At 43.9% G+C, this 27,160-nt stretch overlaps 1 protein-coding gene across 5 annotated transcripts in view; it reads right to left on the bottom strand.

Moving 5' to 3' along the window:
• NCAPG2 (non-SMC condensin II complex subunit G2) overlaps positions 1–26,734 on the bottom strand; it is a 59,638-nt gene extending 32,904 nt beyond the window's left edge. The window contains exons 1-15 of one of the 5 annotated variants that reach the window (XM_084792260.1): positions 26,603–26,734; positions 24,709–24,825; positions 20,503–20,691; positions 19,873–19,987; positions 18,165–18,319; positions 17,149–17,283; positions 14,118–14,212; positions 12,299–12,368; positions 11,445–11,531; positions 9,515–9,607; positions 8,127–8,252; positions 7,330–7,509; positions 6,325–6,477; positions 5,038–5,361; positions 1,338–1,511 (exon numbers count right to left, since the gene is read on the bottom strand). In XM_084792260.1, the coding sequence (XP_084648386.1) occupies positions 1,338–1,511; positions 5,038–5,361; positions 6,325–6,477; positions 7,330–7,509; positions 8,127–8,252; positions 9,515–9,607; positions 11,445–11,531; positions 12,299–12,368; positions 14,118–14,212; positions 17,149–17,283; positions 18,165–18,319; positions 19,873–19,987; positions 20,503–20,691; positions 24,709–24,786 (1,974 nt within the window). In that variant the 5' untranslated portion in view covers positions 24,787–24,825; positions 26,603–26,734. The other 4 variants (XM_084792262.1, XM_084792261.1, XM_084792264.1 and 1 more) reach the window with 4 other exon arrangements.
• Between the last annotated feature and the right edge of the window lie 426 nt (positions 26,735–27,160).

Genomic DNA, 27,160 nt, shown 5'->3' on the forward strand with positions numbered 1-27,160 from the left:
CCCTCTATCAACTCCCTCCCCACCAAGATTCAGAAAACATCATGGAAGAGGGAGCAGAAAAACAAAAAGTATAAGAGTCAAAGAAAAGGGGAAACTGCTATGTTTTCTGGCTGCGATGTAGATGTGGGACCCACAAAGTCAGAGGCTGTGGTTAGCTGGACAAGACTGACGCCATCAACATCCCAGCGGGAATGGACGCAGGAGACTCCACGCCTAGCTGAGGGGCTACTGGCACTTAATAGCAGCTGGCTGAAAAGTCCTCTTTCTTGTATATGATCTGGTAAATAAGCTGACATCCACATATATGCAAGAAAAGAACCCTAATTAAACTCAGGAGATAAAAGAAAACTTTTAAAGAAATAAGGAGGACATGTTGGGAAGGGCTCAGAGATGGGGGGATTAAGAGAGGAAAGTGGGAACAGTGAATAACATCAAAATAAAGTAAATGAAATTATCAAAGAATATGTTTTTGTTGAATATATTTATGTACTTAACATATTTATTATGTAAATTAAATCCTTGTTGGATGTGTACACCTTTTTGGTAGGCATATTCTTCAAATATTCTTCACTTTTTTTAAAAAAATGAGATAGTCTCTTACTGAACCTAAAATTCACCAATTTGGTTAGACTGACTGTAAGCCCCAAGGACCTTTCTGTCTCTCCAGCACTGGAATTACAGATGAACACTGCCGAGCCCAGCTTTTATACAGTGCTGCAGATCAAACTCAAGTACTCATGACGATGCAGCAGGCACTTTGCCAAATGAGTTATCTTCCCAGCACCTAAAAATATCTTTTAATTCACTAAATTGCATGAATTACAGACACAATTCATACTACAGGGAAATCTACTCCCTGTGTGCCTTCAAACACCTTAGGAAACACCTATAAGATGGAATCTTTTGTTCATAAACAGAATCCTCTTCCTAAAACTGCAAGTAAATTAGATCCCAAACTATCCCCAACATCAAAAATAGAAGCTAAGCCAGGCATGCTGACCCACGCCTTTAATCCCAGCACTCGGGAGGCAGAGGCTGGTGGATCGCTGTGAGTTCGAGGGCAGCCTGGTCTACAAAGTGAGTCCAGGACAGCCAAGACTACACAGAGAGACCCTGTCTCAAAAAAACAAACAAACAAAAATTAAAACAAAAAATAAAAGCTAAGGGCTCTCTCTGAACCATAAGTACCCTGGGTGCCAAGGAGACAAAGCAGAGGGCGAGACACTGCCCTCATGGCACCCTGGCCTTCTTGCCATGCATACAAGACAAAACTTCCACTAGAGATGAAACTGCTGCCATCACAAAGCACCTGACTTGTAAGAGTGGTCCAGACTTACCGTGAATACCTTCAGGTACTCTGGAAGCACAGATGCAAACTTGTTAATGGTATATACCTTGGCCTCTTTATTATTTTCCAGACTTCTCTGGATGTTCCTCCAGAGGATCACAATGACCTCTAGTAAACCTGCCATGGACGCAGTGTCATTCACTGACAATGTTTTGTCTAGTACCTAGGACACAAAAAATGTTACTGTGAAAGAATCTCAAGTGTTAAAGACAAAAGTACCATCTTCAAAAGCACACCTCAGAATTGCAGACACAAAGCAATATAAATAACGCAATGTCAACTTCTATGATACAATAAAACTTTCTTCACTACTTTAGAACCTATCTATATCAAGAATGTAGCTTTATTTCCAAATTCCACCTAAGAAATAAATCCTAAATTAACTCTATTGTCTTTAATGAAACAATCTATATGCATTATAACTTCTCTAAAATCAGAAACTAACACTCTAGCACACACCACATACAAATGAGATGACACTACACTACAACTACTGAGAACTGCTGTACAACACTGGGCTGCCCCAGCAGGCACTGCTGCTAGACACTGTTTGCCTGAGTCCAGCAGGGCACAACTCACAGACAGATAAGGACTAAAGACAATCTACTACCACTACAGCACGTTTCTTCGGCTTGTTGAAAAACAATCTGTTTGGGCTAGAGAGATGGATCAGAGGTTAAGGAGCACTGCCTGCTTTTCCAAAAGTCCTGAGTTCAATTCCCAGCAACCACATCGTGGCTCACAACCGTGTATAATGAGATCTGGTTCCCTCTTCTGGCCTGCAGGTGTACATGCAAACAGAACACTGTATACATACATACATACATACATACATACATACATACATACATACATACATACATATTTAAAAAAGAAAAACAATGTTTATATTTTCCTATTATGCTGATAGTGTACAATGACCCTATACCAGAATGCTCAGTACAAATCACATGTGTATACCAAAATCCCTCTCCAGAGCTGGTGACTAGACCTGGCTTGTGACCTGCACATCAGTGACTGACCCATGGAGATAAACAGACACACAAGATGCAGTAACATCTAATGCTGAGGTGAAGAGGTGACTCAGCCTAGTGTTAACCATTCAACTGTGAGTATGAAACTGATTTTGACTAATAAGAGTACACAGAAGCAAAGTTTCTCCCTAGTAGCTATGTCAGCATGCACCAAATGCTTTGGAATGTAATAAGGCCAATAAATTTGATAAAGCAACCTGTCAGTGACAAACTGATCAAAGGTTCCATTCTTTCTTACCTTACACTTTCTGTGCTCTAGCTCTGTGAACAGAGAAGCAATCTAATAGAGCACGCTTACATTTAACCTGAGCACTACAACATGTGACCCTATGTGTTACCAGCCTAAGAAACATAAGTAGGTGCATTTATTTACAGTAAACCACAGAAGCTCAATATCTTAGCAAGAAGACTCATTAAAATTTATGAAAACCACAATTCCCCTTTGAGAATAACACTTGAATAATGTACTAGGTTCTTAAGTAATGGTTCCTTATTTTATTTTAGCAGGCTAGGCTACAATACTTTAGCAATACTAGGCTCCTAAGTAATAGTTCCAACATTTTATTTTAGCAAAGAATATCTTTGGATGTTAATAGATGACCAGAAGAAAGTCTTTGTTTGAGAAAGGGTCTTTCCTATATAGCCTTGGCTATCCTGGAACTCACTTTGTAGACCAGGCTGGCCTCAAACTCACAGTGATCCGCCTGCCTCTGCCTCCTGAGTGCTGGGATTAAAGGTGTGCCCCACCACACCCGGCCCAAGTGCTAGGATTAAAGCTGTATGCCCCCATGGCATAATGAGGGGGGAAAATTTTTTTTTTTTTTTGAGACAGAGTTTCTTCATTTTTTTGTTTTGTTTTTCAAGACAGGCTTTCTCTTTGTAGCCTTGGCTGTCCTGGATTCCCTTTATAGACCTGACTGGCCTTGAACTCACTTTCCGAACTCACTTTCCTTGCCTCCCTGAGTGCTGGGATTATAGGTGTGTGCCACCGAGCCCAACTCCCATGAGAAAACCTTACAAGACTTCTTCAAAAACTTATACATGGTAGTGTGAGCTTATAATCCCAAGTTCAAAGTTAAAAGCCACCGGGGATTTCCAGGACAGCCAGGGATACATAGTGAGATTATCTCAAAAACAAAACAAAGTGTTTTAGATACATAATATGTGTTCTTAGAAAACCTGGATGACAAGTTATTTATTTTTTTCTAACATGGGTTACAGTGTACCTGTGTATTCTGAAACACTGCCAACAAAGGATGAGAACCTATATAGCAAATTATGTGTTTTGTATACAGAGTACAATGGAAACCACTGTCCTTTCTAATGATACAGAACTTAAACTAGGAGATACTGTAAGCTTTCACAGTTAAGTGACCTCACTACTAATAACATGGTTAAAGTTATCCAATATTTAGAAAAATGTAACAAATTCTCAAACAGTACATTTCCAAATTCATGTTTTCTTTTGGAAAGTCACTTTCAGAGCCAGAGCAAGGCTGCAGTGGCCCAGAGCAGGGTGTTTACCCACTTCTGCCATTGCTTACTACCTCGGGCCAGGCTGATAAGTAGATCACCTGATCACAGCACAAAAGCTACATGGCAACCCAGCTAAGTCTCCCTGACAAGCTTCACACACCCTGTCTACAATGCAGGAAGAGTAGAAGGGATTTAAACTCTACCAATCAGACGCTCTGAGCCCATGAAAAGGCCCTGGTCAGCAAAGGTGTGACTCTTACGCCACAATGTCCTATATACTATTCTCCCTCCACTGCACATCTGCTTTCCTTTATTTCTTCAGCAGTTTCTACTGACCAATTTCAGATCAGATCAGCCAAGCGAGGGACAAAGAGCAAAGGACATCTACTCAGGGGTGCAGCTAGTTGCCTGTCAAGATGTGATGGGAGAAATACTCTGCCATGGCACTGGCAGAGAAGCCACCTCATGACAGAGGCAATCTGAATATTATTGCCTACCTCTCTAGACCGGTCACAGGGTAGCAGTAGCAAGCTCCAGGGCCTGGCCATGGAGTCAGCATACCAGCAATGGAATACTGGTACCATAATTTTCTTCTACAGGACAGATTTTTAATCTACTTGAGTACTACGTCCCCCCCAAAACAAACAAACAAACAAAAAAACCTCAAGTTTTACTTTAGATATCTAAATCCTAAGTGTTTATCCACAAGCTTAAAATACTGCTTGTAAACAGTGAGTGTAGTAGAGTCTTAACTGGCTATTATGGGACACTTTGGATTTTAATGAATGAAGCCAATTAAAGACAAGTCTATAAAAAGCTTACACCCAGAAGTTCACCCCCAAAATGTTCCCAGAAGATCCTGTCAGTGACTGTGTCAGGCACCAGCTCCACGTCCACCGTCTAGCTGGACAGTGCTACACCCAAGAGGGATCGAACACGGAGAGGTCCAAGGCAAAGTGCCACCAGTGAGGACAGTCTTCTTTTTACAACTTTCCTATCAGACTGTAAAAGTACAAAAGAAGTAACGCAATTCTTTAAAAAATATAATTTATGACTTTTTGAAAAATGAACTTAAGTATCTTAACTGAAACAAGTGGAAAATAAAAAATCCTAAGCACTAGAGAAATCATACCAAAACAATATCTGCTTGCTTTAATGTGCAGTGAAAGAGCCACTCACGCTGGCGTTCTGCGCGCACTCCTTTTGGGCCTCCTCGCACTCTCGCAGCGTCCTCTGGATACAGGCGTTCAAGCAGTGGCGGATGACGTGGATGAGCTTTGCAATGTTGGTGCTGGCAGTGTGCTCATGGGCATACTGATAGAACTTCCGGGCAGCTGCACGGTTCATCTGGATCAGTGTGACGCAGCGTTCACACCACACCTCCTCTGGCTGATTCACAGGCAGAAAAGAATTGAAGATGAGGCTCACCAGGCGCCGAGACACAGGCCGAGAATCCATTTCGAGGCGAACCAAAATGTCCTCTATGGGACATATATTCCAAAACTGGGGTAGGAGGTGGAGACATGCAAAAGGAAATCATCAACGTTCCTATAATCTTGAAAACAGCTGAAGTTTCCAGAACATGAGCAAAGAACTAATTGTTTTTCACAGCACACTAGCAGACATGCGGGTGGCAATGCTGCCGCAATGGCTAATTCCAAGGACAGACAACAGGCACCACATGGAACCATTTGGCCTTGAACTTCTGAACTCAACACGCTCTTGTCTTACTAGTAGAGCATCTGCATAGCATTCGTGAGGCCTGAGTTCATCTCCAGGATCAGAGAAGGGAAAAAAAAAAAACTGAATTGGAGCTTGGTAGATTATGCCTTCTTTATTATGTCAATAAATTGCCCCGTGCCCAGTGCATACTTACCATGTTACATGTTACCTTGTTTTTGTTTAAAAAAAAAAAAAAGTAGGACAGCATTCAGCTAACATTTGCAAATAATATTTAAATTCTTACTCAGTGCTAAATATGTAGAGAGGCATCAAACATTTCAATACTTTTACCATGTAATAAAAAAAGTAAAGGGAGGGCCTGCAAGATGGCTTAGTGGGTAAAGGAGAGCCTGCAAGATGGCTTAGTGAGTAAAGGTGCCTGCACCCAAGCCTGAAAAGTGAGTTCAATCCCTGAGACCCACATGGTGGAAAGAAAGCACCAACTTCCTCAAGTTCTCCCTGGCCTCCACAAATACACTGTGCACAGAGGCCTGCCACACAAGAAGTAATGTTTAAAAAGTAAGTAAAGGTGCTTGTTTATGTTAGTCTTTCCAAATGAAACACATGTTATTTCTAGAACCTTTCATGTGAAACACAAAACTAAATTTTATGACAATCTAGCAAATACATGAATTACCAAATTGATTAGAAACTGTTAAGGTTCCTAAAATCAAAATTAAGTCCATTAGGTGGTAACAAATGCATTTTGTGTATTTCAGTCTTCTCTAAGAATGTCTAATTTACCTTTGCAGCTCTCACAGCTTTGACTTTCAGCAACAAATCCACAAAAGCCACCCGCACTTTCTCTGATTTATCGTGGAGACTATACCTGAGTGGTGGCAAAAGCTGTTCTAATAACGGGTGGCTCAGTTTGTTATCCAAAATAATCGGCAAACACTACAGAGAGAGAGAAAGCATTTCAAAATCAAAACATATCAGTAAAACATTTAGGTAGGAAGCATCTTAGATGATACTGAAAAAAAATCATCTTCATGAAACTGCACATTGAAGACATGCTTTAGGGCTGGTGAGATGGCTCAGCAAGACAGTCCACAGATGCAAAAAGGAAGGCTTCTACATAGCTAGCAAGCTATGCCCAATCAATGAGACATTTTATGGAGACAATATTGTTTTTGAAACAGGGTCTCTAGGCAACTCAGGCATACTTTAAAATCATAATCTTCCTGCCCCAGCTTCCTGAGAATTTCTCCTACTAAAGGTCTTAGCTACATACTTGGCTAGAAAATACTTTAAATCTGGATTTTAAAAGCTTATTTTGGAGGCTGAAGAGATGGCTCAGCAATTAAAGGCATGTATTGTGCTTGCAGAGGACTCAAGTTCAGTTTCCAGCGCCCATGAAAGGGACCTGATAACAGCATTTAACAGCAGCTCCAGGAGGACCCAATGCCTCTGGCTGCTCTACATGAAAGTCACAATCATTTGTACCTCTAGTTGCGTGGGGAACCAACACTTTCTTCTGGCATCCATGGGCACCAGGTATACACATAGCATATAGCCAAAATACCCATATACATAAAATATTTTTTATTTTAAAAAATTCATAAAATTTTACAAAAAATTTATACTTTTGATATAGAAATAAGGCCACAGTATCAGTAACATTTTCCCTTCTGAGTAGGATAATATGTAATTTTCTAATATTTTCACCTTCTATTTCCTATGAAATCCTTATAGTTCTATGAAACTATCCTATAATAGAATGTTAGTTTTATACTTTAAAAACCCTACCTTAAAAACAGAACAACGAACATCAGCTGAGCTGGTATCAAATGCCAGCTCCCCTGTGACTTTCTTCAAGAGGTCAACAAGAATGGTGGGAGGCATCATTTCCCAGTATTTAGAAGTTATTTTACAAACACCAAGGATGCCTGTGGAACGGACCTGAGGATAAGGATCTTCTAACAGACTCTAAAAGTAGGAGAAAAGAGAAAGACTGACACTGTAAATTATTGTTTGTGTTACATATTAGCATGCTGGGAATTTAAAACTTACTAATAGATACATAAGTTGCAGAGACGCTGGCCAGAGTCCACGTCCCTAGGTGCTCCTAAAGGGGACTAGCTCCAGGATCCAATGTGCAGTGCTCACGTACAGCCACTCACAGAAGGGTCCCGTGAGGAGCTGTTCTATGGCATTGCTTATAGACTAACAGCATCACAGAAAATCTGCACATTTGATAGAGGCACAGTTTTGTTCTGAATGTTTTCAGCCCATATGATGTCACAAAGTCACAAAGCTATCAGTGGGAGTGGTAGAGTCAAGTCTGCAAGTCAAAGTGCTAGCACACATCTACTGGTGACAAGGCATGCACACATAGAACCTGGAAACCTACCTAAGAATGCACGGTGAAATGTTTCAAGAGTGACTAAAAGGAGGAGGAAGGGACGGTGTGGATCTGAGCCTCTGGAGACACTAGCAGAGTGGGGACTACTCTGAGGGACCGCCCTGCTGCCAAGCACTGCCCTGCAGCTAAGCCACAGGACACACAGGCAGCCAGCAGTGGCCGCCTATGCGACAATACTTACATACAGTTCTTCAAACTGCTTCTGAATCTCATTGTCCATTTCAATGGCAATGAAGTTTGGATCTCTAACAGGAAATGCTTCAACAAACAACAACGCAGCATTTGATCGAACTTCAGAATTTCTGGCCTGTAAGGACATGGGTACTGTTAGAAGTCTGGAGAGTAGCGAGGTGTAGTAGCGCACGCCTTTAATCCCAGAACTCGAGAGGCAGTGGTAGGTGGATCACTGTGAGTTCAGGGCCAGCCTGGTCTACAAAGTGAGTCCAGGACAGCCAAAGCTACACAGAGAGACCCTTTCTCGGGGGGAAAAAAAAGAAGTGTCCAGAGAGTCCAGAGTTCCCAAATTAATACTTTCACAATTTCAGTAAAGATTTACTTGCAAATTAACCATAATTTTGAGGGGGTTGCTATACTCTGGTCTCCACATGTTCTCCCACTGCTAATAAATAAATAAGCGGCAATAAAAAATAAAAAGATTATTTTAATTTTTAAGTTGGCAAAACCAGGCTGTAGGTGTAACTTAGTGGCAAAGTACACACTTAGCTTGTGTGAGGCCTGGGTTCTGCCCTTGGCATCACAAAAATAGCCAAGCTTTGTATGGTCATCCTAAAATTAAGTCAAACTCTCAGTTCAATGTCAACAGATATAAAAGATCAGTTTTCTCATTCCAAAGCTGCTTTTAAACTTTTTTTGTTGTTTTTGAGGTTGTTTCTTTTTTCTGAGAGAGAGTTTCTCTGTGTAGCCTTGGCTTACTTAGACTCACTTTGTAGACCAGGCTGGCCTCGAACTCACAGCGATCCACCTGGGTGCTGCGATTATAGTCATGTGCCACCACACCCAGCTCTGCATTTAAACTTTTCAGTATTGGGACTATTTAAAAAAAAAAAAAAGAGTACTAGTACTATTAAGAGATGGTTACCGCCTTCTCGGGACACCGAGCTGTTTGTGTAGAACTAGGTGCTCATGAGAACGCTAAGCAGAGCGTCTGCCTTCTGCCCTCGTTACAGGCATGGGAGTACAAGAACAAGCAGGAGGCGCAGCTACTACTCTGCCCAGCCTCGCTGATGTTTGTGCACGTCCCCAGTCACCCTCTGAACTGATCTTCACAGTAAGTTTTTCAGTACAGAACTGATCTGATAGTTGAGTAGATCAAAGGGATGCTCTTCATAAGGGTTAGAAACTGAGAGCCAGGTATGGTGGCACATACCTACCATCCCATCTACACGTGAGGCTAAGGCAGTGGCACGACCTGGGCCCAGGTGGCTAGGACAGGTCACACAGTGAGAGCACAGCTCAACAACATAAGGCATTTTGTTCTCCACAAGCACTGCCTGCATCTTCCTCTGAACCAGCACATGCTAGGAGCTAGGAGCGGCAGCGCAGGGTTACCTTCAGCGCTCTCCACAGGATGGGCTTGTACAGCCGGTACAGCATCTCCTCCACCCCCTCACGGACCTTCTGCTGGTGAAAGTAGCTCAGCACCTAAAGCCCCAAGACAGACAGAAACAAAGGCTCTGAGGTCACATGAGTGCTGCACCCTCCAGGGGCTGAAGGAGAGCATGGTGAGCTTGAAATCAGCCTGGGCTACACACGAGTGAACCTCAAAACAACACAAAACCATAGAAATACGAAGAAACGCTACTCTGCCCCACCCCACCATTGTGACACTTGCAATAGTCTCTGGAAAGACCTACAGCAGATATAAGACAACCTAGAATTCAACAAATCACAAGAAAGAAATCATAGCAAAAATAACCATCAATGAATGGCCCTGAATTCTAATACCGCCTGTGTTCTAATGTCTGCCATTTAGGGACATATGCCTGTTGTCACACTCACTGAGAGGCTGAGGCAGAAGGAACCAAGGCAGGAGCCCTAGGCCATCCAGGACACCTCACTACGTATATAGAAGTTAAACTCTTACTAGCCTACCAAGAGCCACATGACCTCCATACGGCTCTGGCTGTAAGGTCAAAATGGAAGAGGGGAGCACCAACAGGACTCTGCCTGATTCACCTTGACTCAAACGCTCAGTAAACCTACTAGCGACTCTGCTGCTCGGCTCTCTACTGTCCAGAGGAACAGGCTTCAGCTCTCTGCTGCCCGAAGGAACATGCTCAGCTCTCTATCTTAAGACCGCACAACGAGCAAGCTTCTCCTCGGTACCCTTTACAGCCCACCTTAACTGAGACAGCAGGCTCATCCCAAACTTATGATTAATTAGAAGTAGACCATTCCTTTTCTATCGTAGTCAGAATCACCCCACAATTCTGTATAAATGCTTGAACCCAGCAACAATCAATTGTGCCTTATTACTGGAATCCACTCCTCCAGAACATCTGCTGGCAAAAACCCTGAGTGAGCTGCGGCACGGGCGGAGGTTTCATTCTCTCTTCACATCTTTGAAAATGCCTCATACTGTGTACGTGCCTCACCAGCCTTCAGCTCATGATCCTCCTGCTTCAGCCTCCAGATCAATGGAACTGCAGACGCCATCACACTTGGCTTCATTGCTTATTTTTTATGAGTTTCATGGTAATGTAGGCATAAAGTTATTGGGTAATTCAAATGCTAATTTCTGTGCCCCCCCCCCCATATCTGGTTGCAGCCCTCGTTCTGAGAATCTCCTGTCTCAATCTTGTATAAACAAAGTTCCATGATTGTCCCCTGGTGTGCCAATAAAGTAGCTTACAGCCAATCGCTGAGCAGGGGAAAGAATAGGGCTGGACTTCCTGGCAGCCAGGGGAGGAAGAGTAAGAGGAGGAAGTAGGGGATTCAGGCACAGAGAGGTCCAGGAGACATCAGAAGGAGCTGGAGCAGGGAAAGCTACAAGTGCAAGTACATCTCTGGGGTGCATGCTGGGAGGAAACCAGATTAGTTTAGACAGTTAAGAATAGAGTAATAACTGCTTAGTTATTGTGTTGTGAAGCTTATTATTAAGCAAATATGAAAGTCTCAATTATTTGTGTGATAGTCAGGTTAAGAGAGAAACTAAGAGAAACACAGTTTTATAAAAACAACATGTCACAGTTACGCACAATATTATCTTGTTTTGGTGTGGATGGTGTTCTCACCTCACAGAAAGACTTTAAAGAGCTTACAAGAGAAACACAGCTCAGTCCCACCTGGCTGTAATGTAAGGCACCATTTCTTTCCTCATTACAAAGCTGGTAGCAGAAACAAACTGCCACAACACCATATATCAAGATTCTGGGAAACTCCCTTTGACTGATGGAGTGAAATTATGAATTTTTAGCCAAAATAATTACCTGTAGACAGAAAGGCTGAAACAGGATGTCAACAATGCTCACACACTCACCTCTCGTACTTTGGAGTGCACTGGAGACCTCCTTGGAAGGTGGATGCCATGGAACATCAAGTCTTGGATGCAGTCGTTTTCTATGGTCTGAAACAGGAAGAGCAGTGACAGGCATCCATCCCACAAGCAATGAGGCAGGCAAGGGTTGGTACAGCTGCCAGTCTCTGCTAGTCTGTCAGAGCTATTACAACGTATCCATTGCTCTCACTATTCTTTAGGTTTCAATATTCAAAGAGCACACTTAGCTACTTCTACTTTATCTGCTGGAACAAGGAGTGGAGCAATGAGGTAAGCTCCCCACAATTAGAAGCCAGCTCACATTGGACAAAATACAGACACCAGGAAAAAGGAGTGTACATAGGCCAGACTACACTTAAAGTGAATGTCATGATTTCTTAAGATAACATAACCAAAAGAGGCACCATCCATGGAAACAGAATCCAAACACAAACTCAGCTGTATACTTTCAAGTACCAGAATAAAAACAGAAAAAAACAGGTCAAATATTTTAATATTACCTTTTGTTTAGCCCAGTCCATCCAACTTGCAACTCATCTCCCTCTGACTAGCCACATCCCAACAGCTCGATAATCTGAGGTAACTAGAGTCTAGGTCCAGGGGCAATAGAACAAGGAACGTAAAACCCCTTGCTTTTCTGAAGCTATACATCCCCACACGGTGACAGCTGGAGCTGCACCTCCACACATGGGCCACAACGAGAGGCAGCTTATCACATGTCTATCTGCATGAGTAATTAGCTTTATTTTCAGATAGACTAGGCACAAGTTTTAAGCAGCCTACCTTGGATACTTAAGTAACTAGAAAACAGTAGATAATAAATAAAATGAAAATACCTCCAGTATTTTTCCTGAAGCCTTTTTCCAAGCTCTGAAATAAATTTCCGCAATGTATACCATCAAAGACCTATTTTTAAAAAAATAAGTTAATAAATGTTTAAATAATTCTACTTTTACCATATGCCACACTTCAGTTACTCTCCTGCCTCAGGAAGAGAAAACCGATATAGGAGATAGTTCTGCAAATCATTGGCAATATTACCTACCTGAAATAGAAAGAGGAAGGTGACGAAACTAAAGGGGGCTGGAACGAGGACTCCTCCTCAGTCAGTGTCACCACTACGCCTAGCCCTGTCAACACAGGCCCAGAACTAAATTCTTAAGTCAAACTTTAAATATGGGCTGGTGAGACAGTTTAGCTGGTAAAAGACTTGCTGCAAGAGTGCTGTCAATGTCTAGGCCCCGCTGGTGGAGCAGGTGCAGTGTGCTGACAATGCCCAGGCCCAGCTGGTGGAACAGGTGCAGCATGCTGTCAATGCCCAGCCCCCACTGATGCAGCAGGTGCAGTGTGCTGTCAATGCCCAGGCCCAGCTGGTGGAGCAGGTGCAGTGTGCTGTCAATGCCCAGGCCCCACTGGTAGAGCAGGTGCAGTGTGCTGACAATGCCCAGGCCCCACTGGTAGAGCAGGTGCAGTGTGCTGTCAATGCCCAGGCCCCACTGGTGGAACAGGTGCAGTGTGCTGTCAATGCCCAGGCCCCGCTGGTAGAAGAGTGAACTAACTCCTGCAGGTTGTTCTCACTCCACACGAGTGCTATGGCACACCCATAAACACCTACACACCGACACGTTTAAATGAATAAACAAATAAAGTAAAAACACTTTAAAAACTAATTCTTTACAGATAGGAAAACTTAGCTGAGCATGGTGACGCATGCCTTTAATCCCAGCACTTGGGAGGCAGAGACAGGTGGATCACTATGAGTTCAAAGCCAGCCTGGTCTACAAAGCACACACACACACACACACAAAATATATATATAAGAAAACTTAGAATAGGGTTGAATTTTAAAATCATCTAAGTTTAGAAATCAGTTCACACAAACATTTTACAAACAAGGAACTGTTGAGAAAGCACTCTAGAATATAGCAAGAGGTGTTGTATTTGCATTCAGACTAGAATCAAATCCCAACTCAGTGCTTACACTAATGCCCGACAGTAAGAAATTTAGCAACTGTCACCTACCTCAGGAGTAAGAAATGATTTCTTAAAAAAAAAACAAAGCACCTAAGCAAATGTGCACACTTGCACGGCAGCTCTGACTGGGAATAAAGAAAGTGCTGGGGTAGAACGTCACACCTCCACTCTTCCTACTTACACACAGGGCTCCTCACAGCACTACACAATCCCTCCCACTCAGATACACTCTACACGTCCCTTGAGCCCTGATGAAGCTGGCTTTGTTGTGAGTGAGACAAAGCTGTAACTATCATACATCTGACCAGGGAACTACGCTGCTTTCTGCTGTAGCTACTCCAGAGACTGAGGTGGTAGGAACACGTGAGCCCAGGGACTGGAGACCAACCTGGGCAGCAGAACTAAAAACTTACGAGTTAAAATCCCAATCTCAATACTGGAGGAATAAGTTATTAGAGGAAAACAACTACCTAATAACACAGTGGCAAATCATAAGCTACAATTTCTAAAGTTTACGTCAATATAAACAGAGCCGTGGTGCAACTACAGCTGGGATGCTGAGGCAGTGAGACCGACGAAAGGCCAGACTGGCGATATGGCAACACCTTGTTACACGCATGCACCGAACTTTTAATAAGCAAGAAAACCTTTCAAAGTCAGAGTAAAACCTGTATTACTTACTTTTGTAATCCAGATAACTGATTTTTAATGGTCTCATGGATCATTTTAATGAAGTCTATATTCCAACTGAAAAGAAAACTAAGAAATCTTCTTCCCTATAAATGAAAAAAAGAAGGTAAGCTGGTCATGGTAGCACACACGGGTAAAACCCAGCTACTTGGGAGGCTAAACAGACTATGACAAGATCAAGGTCAGCCTGGCCACACAGACATCATCTCAAATAGTACATAAAGTTGCAACTAAACCAAACTGTTCTAACACAAACAACAGGTTAAGAGTTTAACAGATCCAAAGTCAGCTATTCATAAAAATGAAGCCAGGTCACTATCACTTAACATGTTTGCACAGACAAGGGGTGAACGGGGAAAGGCTCCAGGTGGCCCTCCTAACAGCAGAGCCCTGTGAGGCTACCGACAGTCCGTCCTTGAGTAGAGCAGCTGTGCTGAGCACCTGTCTTCACGAAGCTCAGAGTAGAGCCATACAGACCTCCACATGGGTCTGCAAACAGTTCAGTCTGGCTACCATCGATAGTGAGTAAATAAAACCAAACCTGAAATCTTTTGTCTGGCCTCATCATAAACTTTGTTATTCTCACCAACTTCCTAACAATCCTGGAGACAAAGGCACAAACCTTGTGCTTGACATCTTTCCAATAATGATGGTAACTATAACATGTGGAAAAGACCCTCTCCACACACATCCTGCACCAGTGACTGCAGCTGCTGCCTAACTCAAGGGACAGCACGTGCTCCTCCCAGGAATCTGAAAAAGCACCTGCTCTGGCTATGGAAGAAACACTGAGGTTTCAGACTGCCCGCCCTCCACAAAACAAATAAGCAGGGTAAGAGGCAACCTTTTCTGATGGAGCCAAAGAACTTGGTGCTAGCCACATATGCCCTCCAGGCTGGGGACTGGAGCCCACCACGGGACCAGACTTTCTACTAAGGGCTAAGACCCTCAGGAGTGCTCTTTGGAAACCTTCTCTGCTGCAACAGAAGAGACAGCTGCAGAGACATGTCCTAAGCACACTGTATTATGGTCACCGTGCACCCCAGCAAGGGCAAGAGTCCACCTCACATAACTGTTCTCTAGAAATCACATTAATAAAAGATTATGTTAACTGGGAGTGGTGGCACACTCCTTTAATCCTAGCACTTAGGAGGAGTTCGTTGTGAGTTCAAGGCCAGCCTGGTCTACAAAGTGAGTCCAGGACAGCCAAGGCTACACAGAGAAACCCTGTCTCAAAAAACTAAAAGAGAGAAAGAGAGATTATGTTTATTTATATTTTAAAAAAAACAAAAAACAAAAAACACCTAGGATGACTGAGGATTGAATCTAGGGCCTCGTGTATGCACGGCAAGATCTCTACCACTTAGCTATAGCCCTAACCCTACTAAAAGTATTTTGTAAAAAGGAGTAATTACAAAATAGTATTTACATTAAGTATATAAAAATATATAAAAAGTCATTAAGGCATCACACATTTTTTTTCCATGCTAAGGTCTCTAGTCTATGGCACTTTACATTTAGCATGCATCGTAACTGGAGCTGGTCATCTGAATTGACCTTGTTCAGGTCATTCATGGGACTGGCCACCACGGGCACTCCAACAGCAGCCTAGAAGCTCCTCATTATATTTTCTGAACAGTGAAAAAAAGTGAAGATGTGTGATCATTTTTGTCTATATGCCAATTAAAAAGGATTAGGTGGCCAGGGGAGACTCAGCAGTAGAGCACTTACCTGGCACAAATGAGACTCTGAGTGCAATTCTCAGCGCACACACACCTTACCACCCCACGCTGGCTACAATTCTGCCACAAGGGGAGGTACCGAGTTGAGAAGATGCCCCCGTAAGACTGGCATATAGGCAAGCCAGTGGGCGTCTTCGGGATCAGCGAACGGTGTGTGAGGGCTCACCCCGTCATGGGCGTGCTACTCATAGACAAGTGGTCCTGGGTGGGTTAAGAGTGCAGGAGGAGGGGGTCTTGGTGGTGCATGACTTTCATCCCAGTGCCTAGGATGCAAAGGCAGGCAGATCTCTGTGGGTTCAAAACCAGCTCGGTCTACATAGTGGATTCCAGGCCAGCCAGAGAGTTTTATAGTAAGAACCTTTCTCAAAAAAGAAAGACATTTCAAGCAAGAATATTAAGATAACAATAACTTATAGTGAGGCCTAGACAGCCAGGGCTACATAATAGAGAGACCCTATCTCAAAAAAGAAAAAAGAAATCAAAACAACAACAGCAGCAGCAACAACAAAAGGAAAATGAAAGCAGGCTGAGCAAGCAATGGGAAGCAATCAAGTAAAAAGCATTCGGTAGCCCCGTCTCTGCTTTAGTTCTGGCCTTCAGGCTCCACTTTGAGTTCCTTCCTGGACCTCCTTCCACAAGGGAGTGAGACAACATAAACATTTTCCTCCCCAAGCTATTTTTAGACATGGTATTTTATCACAGCAATAGAAACTCTAAGAGTTTCTCCCCGGAGAAAATAACAACCTGTAGAAATAAGAAAGAGAGCAGAGCTCAGTCACAGGGCTATGCACACACGTGCACGCGCGCACACACACACACACAATCTACATGACACTATATATAATATGTATTTATATGTAACTGTATATATTACTCACTCTTTAAGGTGGAATTGTGAAACTGCTTCCCCGGGGCTCTACAACTCACATCCTCCAGAAGGCAGGATCTGTGCACATGTACTCCACCAGGGCCAGCCACGTGACACTAATGTGGAGCAAGTTCACAACTCTTTTTTTTAACCTGAGATACAGTTTCTCTGTGTAGCCTTAGCTATCCTGGAACTCGCTTTGTAGGCCAGGCTGGCCTCGAACTCACAAAGATCTATGTACCTCTGCCTCCAGAGCGCTGGCATTAAAGGTGTGTGCCACCATGCCCAGCTTAATACACAGCTCATAATGTCTATGTTGGCCCTTCCACAAAACAGCACAGTACAAACAACAGCCACATGAACTTGAGGAAAGCCTCCACCAACAAACCAAAAGGGGAAAAAGCCTGCTTACCTCTTCCTTCTTAATGTAGTTAACATTTATGAAGCACTCAAGCAGCGTGTCTTTAATTTCCCTATTTTCCTCTAAATCATAATCAAAGCAGTATAAAGCCTGATGGATGCGCCACAACCGACACACATCTGCACCCTGGGAAAGACACACAGGAGAGCACTGTACACCTTGTTTTAGTTTCTTTTCTTTTATAAAAAGAAAGTAAAGTTGTATTTCAAGCTAAGTATTTACTGTATACCGTAAGACACAGTGACAAGTAAGGACAGGGACACACGCCTCTAACCCAGCACTCGGAGGTACAGGCAGGGTCTCCAAGTGTGAAGCTGCCTGCTCTATAGGGCTAGTTTCAGGGCAGCCAGGGCTACACAGACCCTGTTTCAAGGATAAATAAATAAATAAATAAATAAATAAATAAATAAATAAATAAATAAAATTGCATATGTTCTGTGCAGTTCTACAGAACACTTTGGGGTTCATTTATTTGTTAATAGGGCCTCACACAGAGCAGGATGGCCTCAAACTCCAAACTGTTTTCCTTTGGCCCAGCCACCACTTCCCAAGAACCTCACAGTAATGTGAAATGATTCCCAACCAGCCCTAAGTCATGCCCGCCTTTTACCCAGGATGCTCCCTGACGTCCTGCTCAGTCCCACTCTAGGGTGTGTTTACCTCAGAGACTAGAGCCACGGGTATCTCCTCCCGCCCTCCACTTAGTAACTCAGCAAATCCCACTAGCACAGCTCAGGCTGAGGAAGTCTGGCCTTTCCTGGCCCCCTGACTTCTTTCCACTGCAGAACTAGTACCAAGACTTAGAGGTAGAGCACTAAGTGACAAAGAAGAGAGCAGCCACTCCCAGAGGAAAGACCACGAGAGAAAAAGCCCAACTTTAAATCTTGGTGTGGATTGTGCACCCACCCTTGACCTCTGCACATCATTGTGAGAAGCGCCCCTCACAGAAGGCCAGCCCTTCCTACCTCACCCCCTCACTAAGCATGTCCTGACAGAAGCAAACATACTGTTTTAGTCTCCAGACTTCTCCTCAGCAGCATGATGAATGCAGTCTTTCCCATGTCCTCCTTGGCAGGCAGGCCCTTCTCCCACCATTTGACACACAGATCCTGAATGGAGCTCTGGAGTTTTTGTTCAGATTCAGGTAATGCATATAACATACCTAAAACACAGCACAAACATTTTCTGCAATTAAGCAAATTATTACCAATTCAGACTCAAAGTACAGAGTATTATGACTTGGTACAAGGCCTTGCTAATAAATTTTAATTTGCCAAATAAACATCATTTATGGAATGACAATACATAGCCAAAAGAAGACTTAACACGTGTTAGAAAAACAGATACAACAAAACACAAAAGAGAAAACTTTAGACCTAGAAGCCTCATATTAATACATCATGATGGATCCCACCAGCACCACCACCAGGATAAGTCCTGACGAGCACCAACCATAATCTCAATGTGCTGGCCTCATGTCTAGGTTCAAAGGTGGAAAACAAAGCAAGTAACATAATGAATATAAAACTATTGCTTTTAGAAACAACGTCTCAATAATTAAGTTGTTAATAATATGTTGATAATTATCAACAGATGCCTGAACACCAGTATAAAAATACAAAGCCCTGAAAGTAGTTGGGAGTCTGGAAGCAATCTCAATGACAGCACTCATTTTACTAGATATTTGGAGAAAGCACTTGGAAACTGATTTTTATACTGCCTGGGGTACCTTAAGGTAATAATCAGAGAAAAAGATGCTATCAACCTGAGATGGTAACAAAAAAACGAGGGCTGGAGGAAGGGTGGCTGGAAGGGGCTGGAGATGTAATTCTATTTTGATTAAGAACATATTAAAAGTATAAAATATGGGGCTAGAGAGATGGCTCAGTGGTTAAGAGCACTGTTTGCTCTTCCAAAGGATCCGGGTTCAATTCCCAGCACCCACATGGCAGCTCACAACTGTCTGTAATCCTAGTTCCAATGGCTCTGACACTCTCAAGCTAAAATAAAATTAAATAAATTATTTTTTTTTAAAGTATAAAATATTTTAAAAGGAAAAACTGCCAATTTCAAGAAATCAGACCAAAGCAGCATCTTAAACACATAAAACAATCCAAGTGCTGCAAAGGCTGAGAATTTGATAAGAATGTTTGTCCCAGGAATCGGTACCCACGTGAGCCAAGTACTCAAGAGATAGTAGATAGTTCTTTAAATGCTTAAAATAAAGTTGTGTTTATGTATATAAAATAGCTTTGTGTGATTATCTTATAACTAGACTTTCCTTTAGTTCAGACTAGGATACTCGTTTAATAAAAACAGTTTTATAGGCTCAGTTAAAAGTTAACAAGAACTATAGGAAAAACAACTCCACAGACCATAGTCATCCTGTAAGAAAAAAACTCAGTGACGCAGATTCTTGGGCTCTGTGGCAATAAGCACAAACTGAGAAATGTGTAGTCAGAGGTGCCCTTCACACCAGCACTCAGTATCACCAGCCTCCAGGTCCAGGCAGACTGTGTGGAAGAACCTGCAAGCAGCAGAGGCCAGCAGCTCGGACCCCAGGCCGTCCTCTGTAACAAGGGAGCAAGGTGACTTCCTTCCTTTCTTTCTTATTTATTTATTTTAGGCGACTTCCTTTATGTATGTATTTATTTATTATTTATTATTTTAAATGACGTCCTTCTAAAGGCTGCCGCGTTGGCGCCACCCACTCACCATTCAGTATGACAGCGCACTCCAGGAGGGCCCCGTAGTTCTCGTGCTCATTTATCACCGACACAGAAGCAAGAATTACAGTCACGATTGCGTACATTACTTCTATGCTCTTTTTCTAGAAAGAAAACATTAAAACCTAAGTGAGTTAAATAAACAACTTAACACTCAACTTGTTTTAAAAATATCAAATAGTTCCTAAATTTCCAAAGCGAAGCCTCACCTAGAGTATTCAAAAAGGTAGATTAAAATTGGATACAAGTCAAACGTCCTAAAAGAACTGTGACACTGAGCAGTAGCACAGCAGCAGCAGGGTTGGGCAGCAGGTAACATCACAACCAACCGCGCTGGCACACTGCGCACTGCCTGAACTTACTGCAGCTGGGTGTGTGGCGCACCTGAACTTACTGCAGCAGGGTATGTGGCGCACCTGAACTTACTGCAGCAGGGTATGTGGTGCACACCTTTACCCCAGCCCTGAGGACGCTGAGGCAGGCGGTCACGCATGTGAGTTCCAGGCCAGCTGGGACTAATAGTGAGACTCTGTCTCAAAAAGAAAGCTCTATTACTCAAATAAACAATCTCTTTTAACACAGTAAAGGAACTGTTTTTTAATCTCTGAAAGGCAAATACCATCTTTGCACTGGGCTCTGACTCCATCTCATCTTCACCCTGGACTTCGGCTGTGTGCCACCCGTCCACGGGGCTTTCCAGCAATGTTTCTGTTAGTAAGTCCTTCAGCCTTTGCCATAAGTCTTCTTTCTGTTTCCTCGATAATTCATCTAGTAACTCACTTAAGCTAAAAGGGTCAGAAGAATTTTTCTGTAAAATAAATTTAAAAAACACAAAATATGAAAAATTAGTTGTATTCTTTTCATAGTGGCATTAGTAGAAAAGTTTAAGTACATTAGTTACATGTTCAAGTGTTTGGCTAGTTTTCAGTTTTTTCCTAACAGGGAAGAAGTACAGAATTACCAAACAGAAAGCATCAACTCTCTCCTCTACCTCTTCCTTAGGACCGATCTTTACAGTGTAAAATTTCACCCACTTAACAATCCCTGAAATCCATTCAGACGCTCGCCCCAGGCCTGTCATCAGGTGCAGTATGCTGCAAGTAACGGAAAGGGACAGATTCCCTTCTCACCAGGTTTTCGTGCTACTAACAGATGAGCCTCCACCCGTAGAGTTCACAAATGACAATTTTATAGCCATCATAGTCACAGACTCTGGTAAGAACTGTCCAGATACTAAAACAAACAGGTAGAAGTGTGCTGAGAAGCAAGTCATCTACAGTGATGGTTTTCCTCAGGTAGCCCATGGTTACAAAGAGAAAGCTAAGTGACTAGGGTACACTGTAAGCATCCACTTCCTCACACCCAATGGCCTCCATATAACGAGGCTCTCCTGAAAGGACCTGACACTTCCAAGCAGTTCCTGCTGTAAAAGACACTCGAACTGACTAGATTGGCAAATAGAAAAAAGAATACAAAAAGAGCCACCCACGCCTTCAAGCCTTCAGTGTTGTGACAAGCACAGGAAGGCAGAGAGACCTCCCAGACTAAAGAGCACTTAAGAGATGTGACAGCCAAAGGCAGAGTCTGACACTGGGCTGGATCTGGAAAAGCATGACTATAAATGACATTATTGTGACAACTGTTAAAACGTAAATATGTACTAAAAATAATGGTTAAAGTTTCATGTCTTGAGGATCTTAATGCAGTTATAAACAGTGGAATTTCAATCAGTTGTAAGGAAAAAATGAAATTTGAAGGAAAGCTGATAGATCTACAGAGTATGGCATTAACTAAAGCGACCTCATCAAAAATTTCCTGTTTTTTCTCATAAGCAGATTCTAACTTTCCATGCTTATATGTATTATGCATATAAGTGGGTGTGAAAGTGGGTATAGGCTGTTAAACTACATAAAAGACCATGAAACGGCAAAAAGTGGTGCTTGGGGTCAGGAAAAGCACCACAAAGTACACGTGTGACATGCAAGCAGAAAGGAAGATGCTGAGGGTAGAAGCTTATGGGAGAGAGGCAGAGACAGGAGAAGGGAAAGTGGGGAATAAAACAAATGTGAAAAATATCATAATAAAGTCTAATTGCAAATTTAAGTACAAGTTTCAAGAGAGTACTGGGCTGAGGAGAAAGCTCAGTTGGTTAGGTGCTTGTGAAGATGCAAGTTTGGATCCCTAAAACTCACTTAGAAAGCTGGGCACAGAAGCCTGACTCTGTAATTCTGCTTTAGCTCTAGAAGCTCTTTGGCTGGTACCAAGAAAGCTGCAGAGTAGTGACATACCCTGTCTCAGACAAAAGGCGGGAAGCAACTACGACCTGCAGCTGAGACCACATCTCAACTGCACATGTGCACCCTATCTCAAATGCAAACACACACGTTCAAACATACACAAGAAAAACTCAAAGTGTACTTAGGGTTACCAACTGCTGTATTTCTTTGTCCTAGAATCATTCTTTGTTTTGGAATCATTTAAGAGTTATAGGCATGTGACTCTATTGAGGTGCATTTTTCCAAAACAAAGATACTTTCTTTAAAAAAAGAAAGAAAAAGAAAGAAAGAAAGAATGAGGAAAGAAAAGAAAAAGATTAGCTCCACCCTCTATAGAGCACAGCTCCCCCACCTCCCACTAACGCTCCTTCCACACGTCTCTGAGGCTAGTTTGTCTTTTTCTTCTCTTCTCTGCTCTCATGGTTTTCCCCCTCAAGAATGGCAGGGGATGTGTAAGCTTGTCATCTACTTCTAACTATAAAGTCCCAATCTTTCTCAAGGGAAAGCACCATACTCGTTACATCATTTGCGTTTCTTAGTGACTGTGTATTACTGTGTTCTGTTTAGGTTCCCATCTTTCTTAAATGTGTCACAGGCAAAATGTTCTAGTATTGCACCCCCAACCCTATTTCCCCCAATAATCTCTGTGGATTATTTCCTTACCGCAGTCTTCCTTTGTAGCCCAGGCTGACCTTGAACCCATTACGTAGCCTAACAAACCTCAATTCACGATCCTCTCACCCGGCGTCCTGAGTGCTGTAACTGCTGGTACGCACTGTCATGCCCAATATTATGGTTTCTCGTACCAATTCTGCAGGGTGGTGGTTGTTAGCAATGTATAAGTCAGAACACAGCAATCCACGAAGGTGGAGAAACTCACCCAACAGGCCTCAAACTAACACACATCTTTTCCTTAGCTCCTATCAGGTTAAAGTACTAAAGCTGCCTTTACAGAAAACGGTATTTCATAACACTCGTTTTGATGAAACCAAGCAATGTACAATTCTAATACACCCACATGAATGTGTTTTGTTTTAGAAGCTTCATGGTGATTGGTTATACTAACTTATTAAGTTTAAGTAAAGCTCACTAAGGCTAAACAAAAAAGACTAACAAATGGTCTGTCACCAAGATGCCTTCTAACTGCCAAGCAACATCACAACATTAAGAGGCTGCTAGAGTGAAAGGCCTTCGGAAAGATGCATTCTCAACAGGCCACTAAGATGCCCTTGAGTTGTGGTCTTTGCCTTTCCGTTTGTGTATGTGTACAGCTGTGCACTTGAATGAAGACCAGAGTTGACACTAGATGCCAGGGTCTCTCACAAGGTATTCATGGGGTGCCCCAAGGGTAAAGCCCGCCAAGACTACTTTCACCTGTGACAAAACTTAATCTTGCCCACACACTAAAATCATGATCAGGCTCTTCTCTAATTTTGTGCCTTTTGATTTTCACTGTAAAATCATACTCAAAATAGGTCTGGCACATTGGCTCAGGCCTCCTGGCACAAAGGGCCAACTATCTCAATGCTAGTGCAGAGGTCCACTCCAGTGCCGTCCACTGCTCCTGCACCATACACTCCCAGAACAGAAGCTCCCCCTACAGCTCATGGCTCCTTTTCTATTTCTCTAGCCTAGACGCCTCTGGGCTTCAGATATGCTGTCAAACTGTCTCGTGGCCAACACCCTGGACACATCCTCATCATTAAATCCAACCAAACTGCACTGCCGTGTCCCCAGCTGAAGGCTTCCAACTCCCACCCAGGTCCAGTGCCAACGGGACGCAGCACTACACTCTCCGGCTACCTGGCGTGGTCCCTCAACCACCAGCTCTGTGCATGCAGGCAGACAAGCATTCCTGGGCAAATCTTTCTCCCATCACCTGTCTTCTGTCGCTGTTTCCCTTCCACTCTGCTTCCTGTGCTTTCTGCATGCAGGCACTCTCTGCCCAGTGGGTCTGTGCAGTCATTTGCCTGAGAAATGCCCCAATAGAGGTGAGTATCTGAACATTTGGTTCCCAGCTGGTGGCACTGTTTTGGGAGGTTTTGGTACAGCCTTGATGGAGGACGTGGTCACTAGAGTTAGAGCCCCACTCCCCACCACCAGTTCGTTATGCAGGCGCTTGTAGTTGAGTGTGTCAGTTCTCAGCTTCCTGCTCCCACTGGCAGGACTCGCCGCCATGGTGGATGTTTTATCACAGCAACAGAAAACATGGTCTCCCATCTTTTTTTCACTGCCCTTTCCCCCTTGCATCTATCACTGCAGTCAGGCCCTGCCCCAGCTTCTCAGGGTAAAACACCTACCCGCCTTCTCTAGTCCTTAGGAGTCACTTCAGCTCAGTGGGCTCTTGGGTTAGCTTCTTCTGTACATCTTCTACTTTTTAACTCAGCCCAAAAGTGGGTTCATTTACTCTAAAGAATTTACTTATTTAAATATGAACACCCACTCCTAAGGACTCACTGAGAGAAGTGCATTTCACTTAGTGACATGATTTTAGAGTACTATTCATATCCATAGTGAAAACTACAATAAAAGTCAAACACGCAACTTACATCAAGTTGAACAAACTGCAGAAACTCTTCAACCAGGTCCTTGGATACTGCTTGGATGAACGCCTCGCGCTTCTCCATGACAGGCAAGGCTGTTCTAAGGGAGCTTTACTTTACAACCTGGTAGGATACAATCAGAACACAACTTTAATGTGCAAGTTTCCCTGTCAGCTTTAATTTATACAAACACTCAAGAATAGTGTTTTACACCACTATAGAAGACAGTTTCTCACAATGTTCTGATGCAAAATTGTAATAATCTGAAAAATATTTACTAATGTTATAAACAAAATACCTATTATTACCAATGGCCAATGAAACGGCAATGAAAGGAACAAGAAATTCAAGTTCCTTGGGAATCGTTCGCCGGCTGGAAGAACTGACTCAGGCAACAGGGTCAGTCCGATCCCCAAAGCTGAATTCTGTAGGCTCTGCTTCGAAGGTGCCATTCCTCCAAGATCCCACCCATGAGTCCGCTCTTGTTTTTCAAACGAGAGACTGTTACTTGGGGGTGAAAACCACAACAGCAGCCCCGAGGTCACCTGGGAGCTTGTTAGACAGCATACACACTTGCCACACTTAACACGCTCCTCTCCACACCTACAGAATAATGAGTGCCCAAGGGACTTTGCTCACTCTCTTTCCCACAATGGATCTCCTAGGAAACCCTATTTTACCTTTACACCTGGTGCTAGGATGACATACTCAAAACCGAGACCTAACAATAGAACATATTCGCAACAGAACTTCTCATTTAAAAATCCCTTATACTTTTAAAAATACAGCAATATAGAAAATTACTGGCAGTAATTATGGAGACAGTGAATCAAAGTAAATATATATTCCTGTTCTAAATTGAATAAATGTAGAAAATCACCGCAATGTGACAACTCCTCTCTTAAGTAAATCTTAAATGCAGCTACTTCGTTCCCCAATTCAAATGGCTGAAACGTGAATCACAACTTTTTCCTGATTAATTAATTAATTAATTTGTCTTTTTTTGAGACAAGACTTCTCCGTGTAGCACCGGCTGTCCTGGACTCGTTTTGTAGACCAGGTTGGCCTCAAACTCACAGAAATCCACCTCCCTAGTCCCAGGATTAAAGTTGTGCAGCACCACCACCACCTCCATCGTATGGCGGCTATCAATACTTTCTTAATTCTGGTCACTGTTTTTTGTTTACTTACGTACATGCCTTTGGCAACTTAGCCTGCCACACATGATGTCTGTATCTGCTAGACTTACAAACTGTTACTGCATTTCGTGATTTGCCCTCCCTAGATCAGTCAGTCCTCGGTGCAGGTTCGGGGACGTCCCTAAGTCAGGCCCCGGCCAAGCGTCAAGACTGACGTCCTCCCCAGTCAGCTCCCCAGCCTGTGCCAGGCCCTTCCATGTCATTCTCTGGTCATGGCTGGGGTCCTCCCCCATGTCAGTTTCAAATTCAGGACCGGGGTTCTCCCCGTCAACCCGGGCATAGGTGTTTGGTCCTACCTACTCAACCAGGGTCCTTGGCTGGGGGGTCCTGGCTACTCAGACCCGGGTCTTAGTCCGCCGCCCTCTCTCGAATGCATCACGGATCAGGTCCTTCCTTGGCATCCTCCCTAGTGAGAGCAGGACCTGCTCCGCACTGCTCTTCCGGGGTCCTCCCTGGTGAGCATGAGGCCTCAGTCTGAGGTCCTACCTAGTGAGCCCGGGTTCCAGGCTGAGATGCTCGCTGCTGAGCCCCTAGTCAGCCGGGGTCCCGCCCTGCCCTCCCGCGGCACAGCTCCCACTCCACGAGCGCCCGAGACCGATGGGGGCCGCGGACGAGAGACCCGCGACGCCCACCCGCGGCCGCCCGCCGACCGTCCTACTCACAGCTCCCCGCTTCCCCCGTGCGCACCGCGCAGCGCTCACCTCAACGGCGGCGGGGGACTCATCGTTTCCCGCGCTCGGACCAGATTCAAACACGCCCGCGCTCGCCCGGGACGCTCCCGCCCTCCGCCCGTCACCAGTCGCCGCTCTCACGAGATCTGACGCCGTCCCGGCCACGCCCATAAACGTCATCCCTGCGACCAGGCTCGCCCCCTCCCCAGGGGACCAAGCACCGCCTCCTGGGCGGGACTCGGCCTAGGGCGGGGTGGGAAGACGCTTCCGCGCGCCAAGGAGCGTGCGCGCGCTCGGGCAGAGCTGTTGGATCGCTGCCAGCTCCTGGGTCTCTTATCTGCTTCCCGGTGAAAGATCCGGGAGCAGATGAGGGAGGGAGAGGAAGAAGGAGTAGAGCCGGAGGAGAGGATGGAAGGAGAGAGGAGGCGCAGAGGAGAAAACGAGGAGGAGGGGAGAGACGCTGAAGAGGCAGAGGGGAGAGGGAAGGACCAGTGGAGAGCAGGAGGCACACAGTAGGACGGAGGAGCGTGATGTCAAGGCATCCCAGGGGAGAGGCTGGGCCTTCGCATCTCTGGGGCTTTTTTTAAT

Source organism: Acomys minous (assembly GCF_964271855.1).
Source record: "Acomys minous genome assembly, chromosome: 8".
Lineage (NCBI taxonomy): Eukaryota > Metazoa > Chordata > Mammalia > Rodentia > Muridae > Acomys > Acomys minous.